This window comes from Calidris pugnax, unplaced genomic scaffold (assembly GCF_001431845.1).
Source record: "Calidris pugnax isolate Ruff unplaced genomic scaffold, ASM143184v1 scaffold30, whole genome shotgun sequence".
NCBI lineage: Eukaryota > Metazoa > Chordata > Aves > Charadriiformes > Scolopacidae > Calidris > Calidris pugnax.
In genome coordinates this window covers 462,665-480,479 of record NW_015090776.1, presented here as the reverse complement: position 1 = coordinate 480,479, position 17,815 = coordinate 462,665, and the positions used below count along the sequence as shown (strand labels likewise).

The following is a 17,815-nucleotide window of genomic DNA, read 5'->3' as shown; positions in this document are numbered from 1 at the left end:
TAGTGTAGTCAGATTTTCCCCTATTTGGAGGTACCAGTGAGACTGTGTGTCAGCTTCCATCATAATCCCTTCTCCATCCCCCTAATTATATACGGTTTGCGTATGTATGTAGTTATGTAAAGAATACATGTCCCTCATGCCTGCCCCACTGTCTCTTCCAACTGTTGACATGTTCTCTCAACTTATGTGTGAAAAACAAGAGTGTTGGAAAACAACCTCTTGATAAAACACTGATGATTGTTCCCCAGCCTCAGGCTACTCCACCAGGAACAGTTGGCTCTTTGTTGGGGACAGAAACAGCAGCTGGACACATACAAACTGACTGGGGATTTGTTCTGGGCCTCTCTGTTTCAGAAACAAAATGAGAATTCACAGGGGGCTTGTGTTTACCTACAGATTAATTACAGTCTACACTTTTAACTTATACTTGTATACCTTTCAGATACTGCTTTCATCTAGTTGTGGCCACTTTCTGTCACATTTCCCTCCACAGCATCTCCACAGTAGTACATTTCCTAGAAATTCCTCTTTTATGTCTGGAATCCCTTGGCCTTTTTCTTCTGATGTTCATTTTCTCCCTTGTTAATATCGCTGCTTCAGATAGTGTAATTGCCCCCCTTTCAAAGCAATACTTCTCTGTGCTCACAATTGGGGTAGATTTGGCCAAACTGTCGTGGCCAAGTGTTGTTTAAAAAAGTGTTAGTTTTTTTACTTCTCTACTCTGGAGAAAATAGTTACTAATCCACACTTGACAGGAATGTTAGGGTGAGAGAATAATGGAACAGCTGACCTTACACAAGCACGAGCCTTTGCTTGCCAGTAGCTCCTGAGCAAAGACCACGAAGTAGCACCTTCTGCTTCTCCAAACCGCCCTGCTGATTCTCCTGTTTGACACAGAACACAGGTAAAACTGACAGAAAGTTCACTTGGTAAAATAAAACTACAAAGCATGCAGAGAACTGACTCTGCATTTCAGTCCTTAGTGTGTTCTAACAGGCTCCACTACTAAACCACTCCTTACACCACCCCACTTCTGTGGCTTTAGAGCTTTGTGGCTTTAGAGATAGGTTTGCAATTGCTGTTTGGCATGGGTTTGGATTTTTTTACTTCCCCCTTTCAGAATAGAAGTGTTTCGTGCAGCATCCTGATGAAGTTCTTCTCTGCAAGCAAAATATGTTCTCTGTTAAAAGTCATTCTCAGCTACTGATTTCAAATGTCCCAGAGAGCTCAGCTGAATTTGGCTGCAAGGAATTTGCACACAAACCAGGACAAACACAGGAGGTGCTCTCAGAGCTCAAAACTGTGAAGTTTAATCTGCCCTATTGTGCTGGTACCTAAATATGTCTGGAGCTGTAGCTGATTAAATGAAGAGTCCAGCTTCACTTTGTGTATTATAAGCAGGACAGAATTTCACAATAGCTTTGTATAACCCCTTTGTGCAGATATCCAAGGGCTGGGGGGGGGGCTGATTAGTCTCAAATACCGCTCAAAACAGACAGCCATTATAGAACACTGTCTGTCTTTCATAACATGCCAGCAGAAATCTCGTGAGGATGGCCTTAGTTTGCAGCCAGACTTCTACCTACTATTTTACTCCAGGGGTAAAAAGGAAAAGCTGACACGCCGTGCCATCACTCTCGCATAATTTGAGTCAGGGGGAAAATGTTATTTACGTGAAATTCTTTCTCTCAAGAGCACAAAACCTGCCGCTGACCCTGACAGAAGTAGGCACAAAGCCATGGAAACCAGGGGAAGTTACACAAGGGTGCTGAAATTGTTTATGGAGCCAGATCACACACTGGACCCAATGTTGCCTCGTGGGCAGTAGGTGGGGCTTTCGGCATTTGCGTGGGAGCGCTCCAATGAGACCCAGAGGAGGACAAAGCTACAGCCTTCTGGTTTTCATAACAGCATCTCCCTCCAGTAGGGCTGAGGCAGGGGCGGGGTTTGGTGAAACTAAAATAAACACCAACAGGCAGCATTTTGTGAGTATGTGCAGCCTCAGAAGGATAGACTGCAATAGCTAGAAGGGCAAGTACAGCTTGAAACGTAAGTATATCTACTTTCTCTGCTTTCTTAACATAATTAGTGGCTTGTGGGATGTCATGTTCTGGCTTCATTTACTTGCTGCATCACTATAACCTGTGAAGATGCCTACTATACTTTCTGTCCCGTGGCTTGTGGGATGTCATGTTCTGGCTTCATTTACTTGCTGCATCACTGTAACCTGTGAAGATGCCTACTATGCTTTCTGGCCCATGTGTTAACAGCTGCAGAAAAAGCCTAAGACACCCTACAGTACTATCTACATGAACAGATGGGAATCTCAAAGCTAAGCTTTCCTGTAGATCTAAAAATTCATTCAACTGTAAACGCCCATGTGTTAACAGCTGCAGAAAAAGCCTAGACACCCTACAGTAATATCTACACGAACAGATGGGAATCTCAAAGCTAAGTTTTCCTGTAGATCTAAAAATCCATTCAACTGTAAACATTTGGAGGATTCTTCTCAGTTTGTCTTTTCCCTCTCTCCCCCCAAGCATTGTTTTATGTAATTCAAAAATATTTCATACATGCAGTCATCAATAGTACTGGCCACAAAGTTATAAAAGACAGAGCTGTGAGAGATGTAACCAGCAGTTAAGAAAAGGTGTGTCGGGGAGGGGTTGGAATTGGCAAGTACAGAGACAAGCCAGGTCCTACAGGAGCTAGAAGAACATTTACTTCTCTGCTTTCTAACATACCCAGGGAGCACCTGAAGAGAAACATGTTTTCTATCAAGTTGTAGCAAGGAGAAAGTGATAGAGAAGCAGCATCTTTGCCTTTGAAATGGCAATGGATAAGTTACTGTAGGATGTTTGAGTATAACTGCTCACATTTGCTTCTAATAAAATGATTGTATTCCTGCTTTATTATTATCCTTTGTGGAGTTGTTAATATTATTGACAAAAAGTGTATTAGAATGCAACTGCTCAGCTTGGGACTGCAGTCCCCGGTGTCCAGTCATTCTGGTAAAGAATGCAGAAGTTGATGCAAGGCTGAAAGGCTGGGACAGGGAGGGGGAACTTCTAATAAAATGATTGTATTCCTGCTTTAGTATTATACTTTGTTGAGTTGTTAATATTATTGACAAAAGGCTGGGACAGGGAGGGGGACAGTCCCTGCTCTTAACCACTGGCATCAAGTCTCCTGCTGCATGATTCTCTGATCTTCCCTTACTCTATGGTAACAACTGAAGGAGATGCTAGAAAATCTCAGCACGTGAGTGCTCTCTGCACTACTTATTTTAAGGACTGCAAGTGAAATCAGAGCCAGAAGGATTTTTGGGGGTGTTTTTTGTTTGGTTGGTTGGGGTTTTTTCGTAAATGTTTTTCAATCCAAGAGATCCCAAAGAGAAAACTTGTAGCTACCTCAAAACCAGGGTACAGAAGGAAATTAATAGTATTCAACAGTATTCTACGTGTCATAAGAAAATTGAAACCAGTAAGAAAGTAGTCAGGTAACACAAGGCAGTTCTTCATTTTACAAAAGTAGCCATGGTACAAAACCAGGCATTCACAAACACCATATTAAAGATGGCATCCCTTAAAGACCTTACCACTGGAGGTGGGACGTGCCGTGAATTGCATCGCTGCACTTCTAATACTAAAAGCCCACAAAAAAAGTAGAGCCATGAGTGACAGAGCAGTGCCTTCTCATTGTGTGGACTGCTATAAACCACTGAGGAGGCCCAGAAATGAAAATAAGTTTGTTCTGTTACCCAACAAACATGCAGTTAAGTCATACGCTGAGAAGACAATGTACTATGACCTGGCAAACAAGAAAATGGATTAACTAACTACATGCTGGTTTTGTAAAATGAAGCACAAAGGACATCAAAGACTTTCTCAGGATGTAGGTTATGCACTATAAACTGCCTGGTATTGACAAAAATCATAAATCAAGGCTCCTAAAATCTCAAGAATTTTAACCAGATGTGATTATTTCAAGTGATTTTGATTATATTCACTTGCTTTATTTCGGGACAGTGAGAGGAAGTTGAGTGTTTTCCTGTTTTCAGCTTTTTCCTTCTGTGTGTAACTGGGAAAGTAGCTACATGTTCATAAATACAGAGGATCTTGTCTGTTCACAGGACTCCAAGGCTAAAGGCCTTAAGAAAGGCATCAGCTATTATGAGAGGCCCAATAAAGTTAACAGGCAGAGTTGATACCAGAGTAACCATCGACACCAATCCCTTTTCACCCAGAGTGGTTGAACTTCTGGTCACTTTTACTTACGGATTTCCACTTAATTGCCACTTGCAGAATCTCAACCTTCTGTTTGCAGCCAGGAAATGTCTTCACAGAGAAGCAAAGGCAGCAAATCCTTACAGATGAACACTCCCACATCAGCCTAGAGGTAGCTTCTTGGTCCTGGTTCCTTGGTGGTTCCTTCGGGGCTAAAAAGGATTTCAGCCCTTGTTGTTGCATCATTGGGGATAAGCAGTGGAAACCAGGCCTTTCAAAATTTCAGGGAGAACTACCTCCTACAAAGCACCTGTCTTTTGCATGGATTTTTGCAGTCGCTTCTGAGTATAGCATTATGAAATGTTGGAGACCAGAGGCTGAGGAAAAGCTCTTTGACATTTGGCAGAAAAGCCCTAGGGCTTTCTCCTGCTCTGTTTATACTGCACTGATTGAAGAGGGGCCAATGAACTCTTGTCTGCCTTTCAGCTTTAGCAAGATGATCAAATCCTTCAAGCAAACTTTTCTGTCCCTGGATCTGCAGTCCCCGCGATGGAGCTCAGCAGATACGATGGTAATCACCAAAGGCTGGGGAACAGAGTGCTCTGCAGTCAGGGTGCTACAGAGCTAAGGTGGATTTGGGATTCTGTTGAGCATGAAGGAGCTGGGAAGCATTACTATGGATGCTGCTTATACTTAATTGGAAAGAGGAATGCTCACTTTCAAGCTCTAAGGAGCTCACTCCAAGGCAGAACATATGGTTTTGCAAGGGATGTATCAAAGTTCCACACTGGGGGTATGCCTAGTCTGCAGCTAAGAGGCTGCTGGGTGTTTTCTGATACAAACACCACTCCCACACTGATTTGGAAGAAGTAGCTATTCACTTATGTCATCTTTAGCATTCATCTCATGGTTATTGTGATTTCTGCTCCCTTTCAGGCAAAGGATTATGAACTGCGTCAGTATGAGACGGCGAAGTGGGTCAGCGCAGTCATCAGGGGAGAAACCCAGAAGGAGGCAATGCGCCAAGGCTTCTGGAAACTCTTCCACTACATCCAAGGGAAGAATGATAAAGGTACAATGAGCTGGTTGTGAACTGAAAAAGCACAAATGGGAGATGAAGTTAGTTGTGGATGCCCCATCCCTGGAAGTGTTCCAAGGCCAGGCTGGATGTGGCCTTGAGCAACCTGCTCTAGTGGGAAGTGTCCCTGCCCATGGCAGGGGGTTGGAACTAGATGATCTTTGAGGTCCCCTCCAACCCAAACCATTCTATGATTCTATGAAGCTAAACAGTACACAGCAGGTTCCTTTTCCTAATTTAACATCCTTATGACTATGCAGCAATTCTATCCATGAGGCTTTCTTTTCCTAATTTAACATCCTTATGACTATGTGGCAATTCTACCTGTAAGGCTTTGATATCTGCATCACCCTTTACAGCAGCATTCAGGCATTGTCTTTTGCTTAGACAACTTTTTTTTCACCCTTTACAGCAGCATTCAGGCACTATCTTTGCTTAGACAACTTTTTTTTTCCCTCCCTGTCCTCTAGAAATGAAGATTGATATGACTGTGCCAGTGACGTGCCTGGTAAAATCTGGCTGCACAGACTTCAAGATCTCTTTCTTTGTGCCATTTGAACACCAGGACTCCCCACCACAGCCCACTGACTCCGATGTGTTTGTTGAGGAGCGGAAAGCAGCAGCCATCTTTGTCCGGTAAGCAGCACATTCTTGGGTGTATTCTTATTCTTTCCTCAACAGCTAGTTCTAATTAATTTACCTAATAACTACAAACTGCATCGTAAGTGCTCAAACTCATTGTACTTTGCAAGCCTGAGGTTTCCTTCTGGGAAACTAAAAAGCAGAAACTTGAACTCTTAACAAAAAAACTCCTCCCTTTTCACTTCTCCCAGGTCCTTCGGAGGATTTGCCTCCCCAGAGAAATATGCTGAAGAAGCTGAAGTTTTGGCCAGAATCTTAAGAAACAGAGGCCAACCATTCCATGAAGATTTCTTCTATACTGCAGGCTATGACAGTCCCTTCAAGCTCTTTAACAGGCACAATGAAGTGTGGTATTTTAAAAAGTAATACGGTGGGTGGGAATATTAAGAGGCTACTAATCAGCTCTGGATGAAAACAGACCTTATTAATGGCTTTTGCTTTAGTGCAGAAGAGATTTAATTTGCACATGGACACAGGATCATGTCTAATTCATTTTCTCTAGGATGAAATACTATTCTGGTTAAAAAGATTTCAGCTCTTTTTACAAGATGTAATTTAAATTCAAGTCAATTGTACCAGCTGGAGTGGGAGGGAAACATGACAAACTTATTCCTCTTACTGAAAGGTTCTAGGGAACACTAATAATCTCAAAATATTCCCACAGAACAGTTTGAATGCCTAGTTTTACTTCTCATTAGAAGTGCCACAGCAATAGCTCAAGTGTTTTGGAGAATGGGTTCTTCATGGAGCATACCTTTCCCATATTGCTATCACTCCTGAGACAACAGAAAAATGGGGGAAATTAGATTTTTCAGAGAAGCTTACCATTAATGAGTTCTGGGAGGCAGCAATATTTTAGCAGGCCCCAGTGCCTCATAAGCAGTTAAGATTTTTCTTTAAATAGTATTATTGAGATCCCCCACCTCTCTGCTCAACTATTTCCCCCCACCCTCACGGAGGCTGGATGCTGTCTTGCTCCAGAGTAACACCAGTGACCAGATTAGACAGAGTCCAGTGGAAAAGGGTTAACAGTGTCCAAACTGTATGCTTATTCTGTGCATATCATCTGTGCCTGAACATGTAATACCAGACTTACTGGTGGGTCTGTAATTTTAGGAGCAAATACACAAGCAGAAGTGTTTAGTTCTTAACTGTTCTGCTTTAAGTTCTGCGAAATACTAATTATACTTCAATTACTTAGATTCATCCAAATCTTAGAACTGACCATGTCAACTGCAGTCTGCATACTAGCAATACCTGACATTTAAGACACTTGCAGAACTAGCATATGAACTAGTTTAGTTCCTGCTCTACATCAAGTATTTGAAGCTTTTGTAAAGTAGTCTAGAGCTGATTTACAGCAAGCTGTTCAGGTCAGAAAGCAGTTCACAACAACATGTAGAGTTTATATATTTTTATTAGTTCCAATCAGTACCAGGCAAGCATTACCAGCATGGTAAAAAACTTTACCAACACTGTTCCTGGAAGTGTAATCCATTATTCTGCAATCTTCCACCTATTAAGACAGACATAAGAACCACCATAAGACACACCAAACCAGCACAAGAAGCTTGCTGGGAACAACTCAGACCTTAGATTTTCATCTCTGTTCAGTGAGAGAGTTCAAGCTAAGGTTATCATCATTTGTTCCAACAACTGAAGTTTATTATTAGAGTTACACTCACCTTCCTCTGTTCATCATACAGTAGTTTCAAAGTTGCCTCCTCACCTAAAGCAAGAAAACACAGTTAACATATACAATAACACAACTGCTAAAAGCTCCCACAGCAGCTTTGTAACCTCAGAAAGAAGTGGAACGGAAATTGTGATATCACTGTAATTCATTTGGCAGAATCAAGTTTCATCAGTGGTCACAAATACTCCCAGGGTTTTTTTAAACATAATTTATCTGATACATGGTCTTACCCAAATGAAGTTGCAGACAGCACAGTCCTTTCCTGAGAAAGAGAAAAGTTTCAGAATAAATAAGCTTGCATATAGTGATGTCTGTTATCTATGAAATTCTACCCACCAAGCTAGTTTTACCTACAGGGAGGCTGCATTTCAGCTGGCAACTGACAAGAACTTCAACTACAACACCCAAATAGGAGATACAAAGTTTGCAAACCCTAACTGAATTGAAAATACAGAAATACTAACATTGGAAGAAATCAGGGAAAAGCACAAAGCTACTACTTTGTGACACTGTCTCTTCCCAACCCAAAGTTGTATTCAATGTGTTTCAATACTTAAAATACAACTCCCATATAAATCATCTCAAAGAAATCTACCCTTAACAGTGAAAAGTAGTCTGTTGGAGGAAACAAGTTTGTACAGCTATCACTCAACCCTAAATTGGTGTCCAGCCAACATAACCAAGATTAGCAAAAATTACTGAGTAGTGACAACCACAGCATATGGAGTTAGTGTTTTAATTCAAGAGTGCAGTGTTATAATGCCAGCTCACAGCACAGCCAGATACACCAGGTGTTAGTTAATGCCAGGAGTTACATTTGCTGCTGTGCATCCTGCTGTACTACATTATCAATACTGTATTGGGAAAGTGGTCTCCACCAATTCAGTTCTTTTACTATTTCCACTGTGTGAAGACATCAAGCAATAAAAACCCAGTTTTTAAGAGTCACTGAGGGGATTTCTTCTGTTCATACAAACGGAACTACATAGCATTTACCACTGACTACAGTTCAGAAATTGTTAGGGCATCCACTCAGAGCCCTTCCTTCTCAACTCAAATTCAGAACTACATAGAAATGCATCCTTGCTTCAAGCACACCATCTTTATTCCCACAGTATTTGAGAATGAGAGAATCAGAATACAATGAAGGAACACAAATCAGATCTATTATAGTACTAATTTTAGGGACCACTATCTATGCATTTAGCACAAAAACAATATTCCAGTAATTATCAAACCTCAGGCACTCTACACTTACCTCAGACATCTGTTAGTCCTGTTTCTCACACAAAATCCCCATGAGCTTCACCCTGTAACAAGTGAAATTTTATTAACACACTCTCCTTGGCAGTGCTTCAAGACTTAAGTCTGAATGCATGTACTGTTTCAGTGCAAGAGTCCTCCTCAGTCTCTTTCAGAGAGATTCCCATTGCTTAGAATTAATCATCACAAACAGTACATGCTTAGAGTTTAGTGTTTTGTTGCTTTTTTCTTCTTAAAGTAGGACCTGACCTCGGCATTTCAGACCTTATCCCCAACCACATCTTCATTCCCATCACGTAAGACCTCTAATCTAGACATTCAGACAAATAATTTACCACATTACTTGAACTGCTTAAGATCAGTGCTACTCCCTAAAACCCACTAGTCAATTTAACTTGTAAAAAGGTAAATAGCAAGTATTTGTACTGGTTTTGGTTAACACAAGCTCCACATTGCCAGGCTACCACATATTCTCCTATCAACTAGAAACTCAAGCAGTCCATAGCAGTTACATGATTTTAACTGGTATATACTATTTCTTTTCAGTTACAGAAAGCAGTTATCATTCAGAAATAGTAAAAAAGTCTTATGACAACTAAGAAGCAAGCAGTTTAATGAGTAAGCATCATTTGTCACAAAGTACCTAGCAGATCTCCCTGTCTCAAATCTAGGCTATAGACATAAAATGAAGTTACTATCATGCTAATGTTACTCTAGAGCTTTACTTTGGTCCCAAAGTATGATATTCATTCCCTAACACCTTGGGTAAATGAACCCCGCAGGCTGCTGGCAACTTGTGATCTCTTGTTAGAGGTTAGAAAATGCTCAAGGATCCTTCTCCTTAATGGTGCAGTGACACTGTGATTAGAGGCCAACATTAATTAACTTCCCCATCACCTGTCACTCAGTTCTGACCAGTCATATGCATTTACTGGCAACTTACTTTTGCAGGTAGCACCACAAACCGCATCACTTCACAGGGTCCACCACACCAGCCCTGGAAGACAGCATAGTATCACGACAGCGCACAAGCAAGTACACAAGGCTGAAAATTAATCAGGTGCCTGAAGTCAGATAGAGCTAATTGCAGACCTCCATGGTTGAAGTCAAGGCAGTCACATCTCATCACACAGGCAGCTCGCACTGTCAGTCACTGGGCAGCCATCTGCTTTAGGCTGAGGTTGCAATGGGGAGGGGGGCAAACACACAAGTAGTGCTACCCAAGCAACTTCAGGAGCTCACATGCACACAGTGAAGAGTTTAGCAAATAGCCAGTCAAGGATAGGCTTTATCCAGCTCTTCTCCCCTTAAACATCACCCTGTTTTGGTCAAGGTGCATACAGCAACCAACACCAGTCCCCCTTGCACCTCCTCCCCAGCTTACATACAGTTAAATACTTTATTTCCTAGGCATTTACTGTTTAGGCTAATACTTGCAAAGTTAAAACAAGTACTTACATCATTATGAGAAACCCTTCAGAAGCCTGCAAAGGAAGAGTCATTATTAGATAAGGTCCAGTAGAAAGCTTTAGCATAGCTGAAGTTGCAGCAAAATACTGTATCAGCGTTTTGTCAAGTTTTATCCTCATTGGGATCAGAGACCTGATTCAACATCATGTACAGCAGCAGACCGCAACGCTCCCAGCCCCTTCACAAGGGGAAGGTGTGAAGCCATCTCCCAGCACCATTTAGTCTCAACAGGCACATTCTAGAAACACTTTAACACTAGAAAACAATTAATGTTTTTCTTGTGAAGCACAGGGGATCTGAAGGTACACTTAGGGCACTAGTATTTTTGCTTCCGATCTTCCAGAAACAAAGATTTGTAGACCCTCTTTCTTATCTTCAAAAGCAAACTCCCAGGCTCAAATGCAACACAGCTAAGTGTGGCATTCATCTAAAAAAGGCTTTACCAGTCATATGCATTTACTGGCAACTTACTTTTGCAGGTAGCACCACAAACCGCATCACTTCACAGGGTCCACCACACCAGCCCTGGAAGACAGCATAGTATCACGACAGCGCACAAGCAAGTACACAAGGCTGAAAATTAATCAGGTGCCTGAAGTCAGATAGAGCTAATTGCAGACCTCCATGGTTGAAGTCAAGGCAGTCACATCTCATCACACAGGCAGCTTTGCCCTGTCAGTCACTGGGCAGCTATCTGCTTTAGGCTGAGGTTGCGATGGGGAAGGGAGCAAACACACAAGTAGTGCTACCCAAGCAACTTCAGGAGCTCACATGCACACAGTGAAGAGTTTAGCAAATAGCCAGTCAAGGATAGGCTTTATCCAGCTCTTCTCCCCTTAAACATCACCCTGTTTTGGTCAAGGTGCATACAGCAACCAACACCAGTCCCCCTTGCACCTCCTCCCCAGCTTACATACAGTTAAATACTTTATTTCCTAGGCATTTACTGTTTAGGCTAATACTTGCAAAGTTAAAACAAGTACTTACATCATTGCGAGAAACCCTTTGGAAGCCTGCAAAGGAAAAGTCATTATTAGATAAGGTCCAGAAGAAAGTTTTAGCATAGCTCAAGTTGCAGCAAAATACTGTATCAGCGTTTTGTCAAGTTTTATCCTCATTGGGATCAGAGACCTGATTCAACATCATGTACAGCAGCAGACCACAATGCTCCCAGCCCCTTCACAAGGGGAAGGTGTGAAGCCATCTCCCAGCACCATTTAGTCTCAACAGGCACATTCTAGAAACACTTTAACACTAGAAAACAATTAATGTTTTTCTTGTGAAGCACAGGGGATCTGAAGGTACACTTAGGGCACTAGTATTTTTGCTCCTGATCTTCCAGAAACAAAGATTTGTAGAGCCTCTCATCTTCAAAAGCAAACTCCCAGGCTCAAATGCAGCACAGCTAAGTGTAGCATTCATCTAAAAAAGGTTTTTAAATTACCTTCAATCAGGAAGGCCTTGTCTTCACCAGTATAGGTAACAGATGAAACAGCTTCTCACACTAAAGGCACAAGTATCCTCCATCTAGGGCAGCCTGCAAAGCAACAAACACAGAACTTGGAGCACTCAGATCTTATATTACTGAAATAGCAAATTTTATCTGCTGTATTTATGCTTAACTTCACAAGCAGAGCCTACTTTATCCTTCCATTAGTCCTGTTTCTCACACAAAATCCCCATGAGCTTCACCCTGTAACAAGTGAAATTTTATTAACACACTCTCCTTGGCAGTGCTTCAAGACTTAAGTCTGAATGCATGTACTGTTTCAGTGCAAGAGTCCTCCTCAGTCTCTTTCAGAGAGATTCCCATTGCTTAGAATTAATCATCACAAACAGTACATGCTTAGAGTTTAGTGTTTTGTTGCTTTTTTCTTCTTAAAGTAGGACCTGACCTCGGCATTTCAGACCTTATCCCCAACCACATCTTCATTCCCATCACGTAAGACCTCTAATCTAGACATTCAGACAAATAATTTACCACATTACTTGAACTGCTTAAGATCAGTGCTACTCCCTAAAACCCACTAGTCAATTTAACTTGTAAAAAGGTAAATATCAAGTATTTGTACTGGTTTTGGTTAACACAAGCTCCACATTGCCAGGCTACCACATATTCTCCTATCAACTAGAAACTCAAGCAGTCCATAGCAGTTACATGATTTTAACTGGTATATACTATTTCTTTTCAGTTACAGAAAGCAGTTATCATTCAGAAATAGTAAAAAAGTCTTATGACAACTAAGAAGCAAGCAGTTTAATGAGTAAGCATCATTTGTCACAAAGTACCTAGCAGATCTCCCTGTCTCAAATCTAGGCTATAGACATAAAATGAAGTTACTATCATGCTAATGTTACTCTAGAGCTTTACTTTGGTCCCAAAGTATGATATTCATTCCCTAACACCTTGGGTAAATGAACCCCGCAGGCTGCTGGCAACTTGTGATATATTGTTAGAGGTTAGAAAATGCTCAAGGATCCTTCTCCTTAATGCTGCAGTGACACTGTCATTAGAGGCCAACATCAATTAACTTCCCCATCACCTGTCACTCAGTTCTGACCAGTCATATGCATTTACTGGCAACTTACTTTTGCAGGTAGCACCACAAACCGCATCACTTCACAGGGTCCACCACACCAGCCCTGGAAGACAGCATAGTATCACGACAGCGCACAAGCAAGTACACAAGGCTGAAAATTAATCAGGTGCCTGAAGTCAGATAGAGCTAATTGCAGACCTCCATGGTTGAAGTCAAGGCAGTCACATCTCATCACACAGGCAGCTTTGCCCTGTCAGTCACTGGGCAGCTATCTGCTTTAGGCTGAGGTTGCGATGGGGAAGGGAGCAAACACACAAGTAGTGCTACCCAAGCAACTTCAGGAGCTCACATGCACACAGTGAAGAGTTTAGCAAATAGCCAGTCAAGGATAGGCTTTATCCAGCTCTTCTCCCCTTAAACATCACCCTGTTTTGGTCAAGGTGCATACAGCAACCAACACCAGTCCCCCTTGCACCTCCTCCCCAGCTTACATACAGTTAAATACTTTATTTCCTAGGCATTTACTGTTTAGGCTAATACTTGCAAAGTTAAAACAAGTACTTACATCATTGCGAGAAACCCTTTGGAAGCCTGCAAAGGAAAAGTCATTATTAGATAAGGTCCAGAAGAAAGTTTTAGCATAGCTCAAGTTGCAGCAAAATACTGTATCAGCGTTTTGTCAAGTTTTATCCTCATTGGGATCAGAGACCTGATTCAACATCATGTACAGCAGCAGACCACAATGCTCCCAGCCCCTTCACAAGGGGAAGGTGTGAAGCCATCTCCCAGCACCATTTAGTCTCAACAGGCACATTCTAGAAACACTTTAACACTAGAAAACAATTAATGTTTTTCTTGTGAAGCACAGGGGATCTGAAGGTACACTTAGGGCACTAGTATTTTTGCTCCTGATCTTCCAGAAACAAAGATTTGTAGAGCCTCTCATCTTCAAAAGCAAACTCCCAGGCTCAAATGCAGCACAGCTAAGTGTAGCATTCATCTAAAAAAGGTTTTTAAATTACCTTCAATCAGGAAGGCCTTGTCTTCACCAGTATAGGTAACAGATGAAACAGCTTCTCACACTGAAGGCACAAGTATCCTCCATCTAGGGCAGCCTGCAAAGCAACAAACACAGAACTTGGAGCACTCAGATCTTATATTACTGAAATAGCAAATTTTATCTGCTGTATTTATGCTTAACTTCACAAGCAGAGCCTACTTTATCCTTCCATTCATCCTGGGATGCATCAAAAGAAGTGTTGCTAGCAGATCCAGAGAGGCAATTCTGCCACTTTACTCTGCTCTGGTGAGACCTCACCTGGAGTATTGTGTGCGGGTCTGGAGCCCTCAATATAGGAAGGACATGGACCTGATGGAGAGGGTCCAGAGGAGGGCCACTAAAATTATCAGGGGTTTGGAGCACTTCTGCTACAAGGACAGGCTGAAGGAGCCGGGGTTGTTCAGCCTGGAGAAGAGGAGACTCCAGGGAGACCTAATACCAGCCTTCCAGTACTGAGGGGGGCCTACAGGAAAGCTGGAGAGAGTCTGTTTACAAAGTTGGGAAAGGGCAGATTTAGATTGGATATTAGGAAAAAGTTCTTTACTATAAGGGTTGTGGAGCCCGGGAACAGGTTGCCCAGGGAGGTGGTTTAAGCCCCATCCCTGGAGATATTCAAGGGGAGGCTCAAAAAGGCCCTGGGTAACCTGGTCTAGTTGGGGGTGTCCCTGCTGACTGTGGGGAGGCCGGACTAGATGACCTTTGGAGGTTCCTTCTGGCCTGGACCATTCTATGATTCTATTAAATTTTTAATGTTTAGCCTATTTCCTGATCTTCCAAGACAAATTTTCAAAACAACATTCACGGAGCAAAATGATGTAGTAGTTCATGTGGAAAGCTGAGTGAAATATCTGTCAAACTTAGCCTAAGGTATATGAGGCTGCATCAGATAGGAGCGAAAGAAAAACATGATCACCATGGGTCATCTGCTGAACTATGCAGTCATCACACACAGCCTTTTCACATATTAGGCCTATAAATTAATTTTTACAGATGCAGGCAATATAATATTTACCTTGCACAGCTTACAGCTTCATCTTCCAGTGCCTGCAACAAAAGAAAAATAAATAAATCACAATTCCCTCAGCCTCCATGGCCAAAGCCACACCTCCTTGCAAGAGATCACAACAGGTAGATACATCAGATAGGAGTGAAAGAAAATTGTTCGTCACAGAATATTCTGCTGAACTATGCCGTCATCACTGTATCTACTTTGGAATAATAGTACCAAGTAATTGCCTCTTGTGAAAGCCTTGAAAAATTAAGATTCAGTAGTTTTTGAATAGCAGTAATTATCAATTGTTTCTGCATATTAGTGGAAATGAATCCCAAATAACTTCCTGCCCATTTTACACACCCCACCCTTTCTACTGCACTGTTTCAGCAGCTCCATGCAAGAAACCCCTAAATAGACCACACATTTCTTACCAGTTCATGTTTCTTGTCCAAGTCTTCCAAGCACACAATTCAAAGCCTGGAAGAAAAAAAAAAGCTTATGAACAGCATGTTCAGAAGTTAAAACATCAAGAAGAATTCTAAGATGTTGTGCCTCAGAGGAAAGATATGGTGGTAAAAGTGTTCATCACTCTCTTGGTCAAGAGTAGCAAATAAGTGTCATCATTGTGGCACCAGAGAGAAAAGCTCAGATAATAAAGTCTGCCTACTGATATTATTATAATGAAAGATACTATCTAGACAAACACTAAGCACCATTTTACATTGGATTTTCAAGTATATTTTTTACCTTGTGAAGTAGCATCAAGTCCTCATATTCAGTGGCAGATCTGAAAGAGATACCAACATTTTCAGATGTTTGTAGGAACTAGGGCAACCTCCAGCAGTGACACTAAGCACAGAAAAAAGCCTCAGCACGGAGTTTTCAGAAATCACTTCTGTCCACTACTCTTATACTGAAACCATCATAGGCTCTCCGATTTAGTTAACATCTATCCTGATATTTACAGATGTTTTGAAACATGCATCAGTCCCTTTTCTCCAAGCAACAAACTATTTATTGCTGTGGACGATGCAAAAACAGTAAGAAAAGATAAAAGCTATCAAGGATGTCATTGCAGTTTGGATGGAGAATGGATTACTGATTCACATACAGGAGCCTCACATCCACTTTCCAGTAAAAAGACATGAATTTCCCAGTAGAAGAGTGAAGGTTACTAGATTACAAAGGCTCGTAATTTTCTGATACACCAGGCTAGTTGCTAGAAGTGTACCTACTTATTATTTCTCAATTTAAACTCTGTATTTCAAAAGCAGCACCTACCTGGTTTGAAGCCGTAAGAGGGAAGTGCAGTTGATGCATCTTAAACTGAAAAGGAGAGAGCATCCATTAGTTTTTCTGCTTTGCAGAATGAAGGTGTTATGTTCACACATTCTCTTTTGAAAAATGCAAGTAAAACTCAACATACTCTGAGCCTCACAGCAAAGCTCTCCCTGATGCCATCTACACTAGAGATCTTTTGAGAGACAAGGCCACAAAAACGATGAAAGAAGGATGAAAACTGATAAAGTTTGTGCTGCCTTTCAGCCACACCAGCCACACCACCACAAACCATTCCATGCCCAGCTCAGATATGTTGGTATTCATCACCCTCTCAGATGTCCCTACCAACATAGTTTTCATCATGTGCAGGCACGTGGAACTCCCGGGGAGCTATCATACTACTTTGTTAACATGAGGTATTTTAATTATAACACTTAAGGAAGCTAACTATTACCCGGAGCACGTGAACCGGGTACGGCTGCCTGCCCCATTTATCAGGAAGTTATTTTGCACCTTCCCCACAATGAAAGGGCTCTTCCCCAGCCTGGCACCCTTCCAAGCATTTGTTTTACGGAGGAGCAGGCAAACCTTAATCCTACCGCAACGCTCCCGTTGCATTTTGCACGTTATTTTCCACTTATCGGTCGAGGCTATCTCATTAAAGCATAGCGTGGAGTACAAAAAAAAAGTTAAAAATATAAAAAAATAGAAATCTCTGCATCTTCCAGGATTATTTTCCATAGGAAAAGGATTTCCAGGCCAGACGCCGCAGCGCCAACAGCCACCCACTTCCCAGCAGGCACCCCCGAGCTCTCATCCCCTTTCAAACCCCCAGAGATGAGCCCAGGCCAAGGCCTCGGCCCCTCCGCACCGCTCCCGCCAAGGACGCTCCCCTCCCCTTGAGGCTGACGGGCCTCAAGGCCGAAGCTCCACGGGCCCACCATCTCCGTGGGACCTGCGCTGGCCTCCCCTTCCAGCAACCCGCGGGGGGGGGGGGGGTTGTGCCCTGCCACACGCCCCCCCTTTTGGGGGTTTTTGCTCCCTGCCCCCCCCCGCCGGGCCGCCACGAGGCGGAATCCCCTCAGAAGGCTCCAGCGGCCTAGGCCGCAAAGGGGGCCGCGCCGACCCAATCCACCACCATCCTCCCCCTCCAGCGCCCATCGGGGACCAAGCCGCACCCGCAGCGCCTCAACCCCCTCCCCCGCAACGGTGCGGGCCCAACATCGGGCGGCAAAGACCCAGCACTCACCTCCCGGGCCTCGCCGCCCGCTGCGCCCCAACCACCATGGCGGACCGAAAAGGCCGGCGGAGGCCCTGCGCGCCCTTTATATAGTCCCGCCGCGGGTCACGTGCGTGCCGTGCGCAGCGCGGCCCCTCCCCTCTTAGCGTCACGTGTGGGCGTGGCGCGCGGGGGGCGTGGCGAGGGAGGGGCGCGGGGGAGAGGGGGGAGTGTGTGTGTGGGGGCCGCGTCGCGAGGGGGAGCGATGCGCGGCGCGGCCTCACGGGCGGGAATTTTCTTCCGGGGTGCGGCCCGCTCGGGGGGGGTTTCGCTTCCGGGACGGCGC

At 43.2% G+C, this 17,815-nt stretch overlaps 1 protein-coding gene and 1 long non-coding RNA gene across 6 annotated transcripts; one reads left to right on the top strand and one right to left on the bottom strand.

Moving 5' to 3' along the window:
* Positions 1 to 1,931: 1,931 nt before the first annotated feature.
* Positions 1,932 to 8,590, top strand: HEBP2 (heme binding protein 2). Its single transcript, XM_014948239.1, has 5 exons — positions 1,932 to 2,049; positions 4,713 to 4,797; positions 5,163 to 5,298; positions 5,775 to 5,940; positions 6,138 to 8,590. Exons 2-5 carry the CDS (start codon positions 4,723 to 4,725, stop codon positions 6,310 to 6,312), a joined length of 552 nt encoding a protein of 183 aa, XP_014803725.1. The 5' UTR covers positions 1,932 to 2,049; positions 4,713 to 4,722; the 3' UTR covers positions 6,313 to 8,590.
* Positions 7,346 to 17,570, bottom strand: LOC106891591. 5 transcript variants are annotated; one of them, XR_001412732.1, is made up of 12 exons: positions 17,500 to 17,570; positions 16,251 to 16,295; positions 15,717 to 15,756; positions 15,401 to 15,446; positions 14,988 to 15,019; positions 13,938 to 14,030; positions 13,481 to 13,506; positions 12,965 to 13,018; positions 8,901 to 8,952; positions 7,873 to 7,904; positions 7,632 to 7,675; positions 7,346 to 7,462 (listed from the first exon to the last, which is right to left on the bottom strand). It is a non-coding gene; the product is annotated as an uncharacterized LOC106891591 (long non-coding RNA). The 5 variants fall into 5 exon arrangements; XR_001412727.1 differs by lacking the exons at positions 12,965 to 13,018; positions 13,481 to 13,506; positions 13,938 to 14,030 and adding exons at positions 10,847 to 10,900; positions 11,363 to 11,388; positions 11,820 to 11,912; XR_001412728.1 differs by having other exon boundaries at positions 7,346 to 7,904.
* Positions 17,571 to 17,815: the final 245 nt, after the last annotated feature.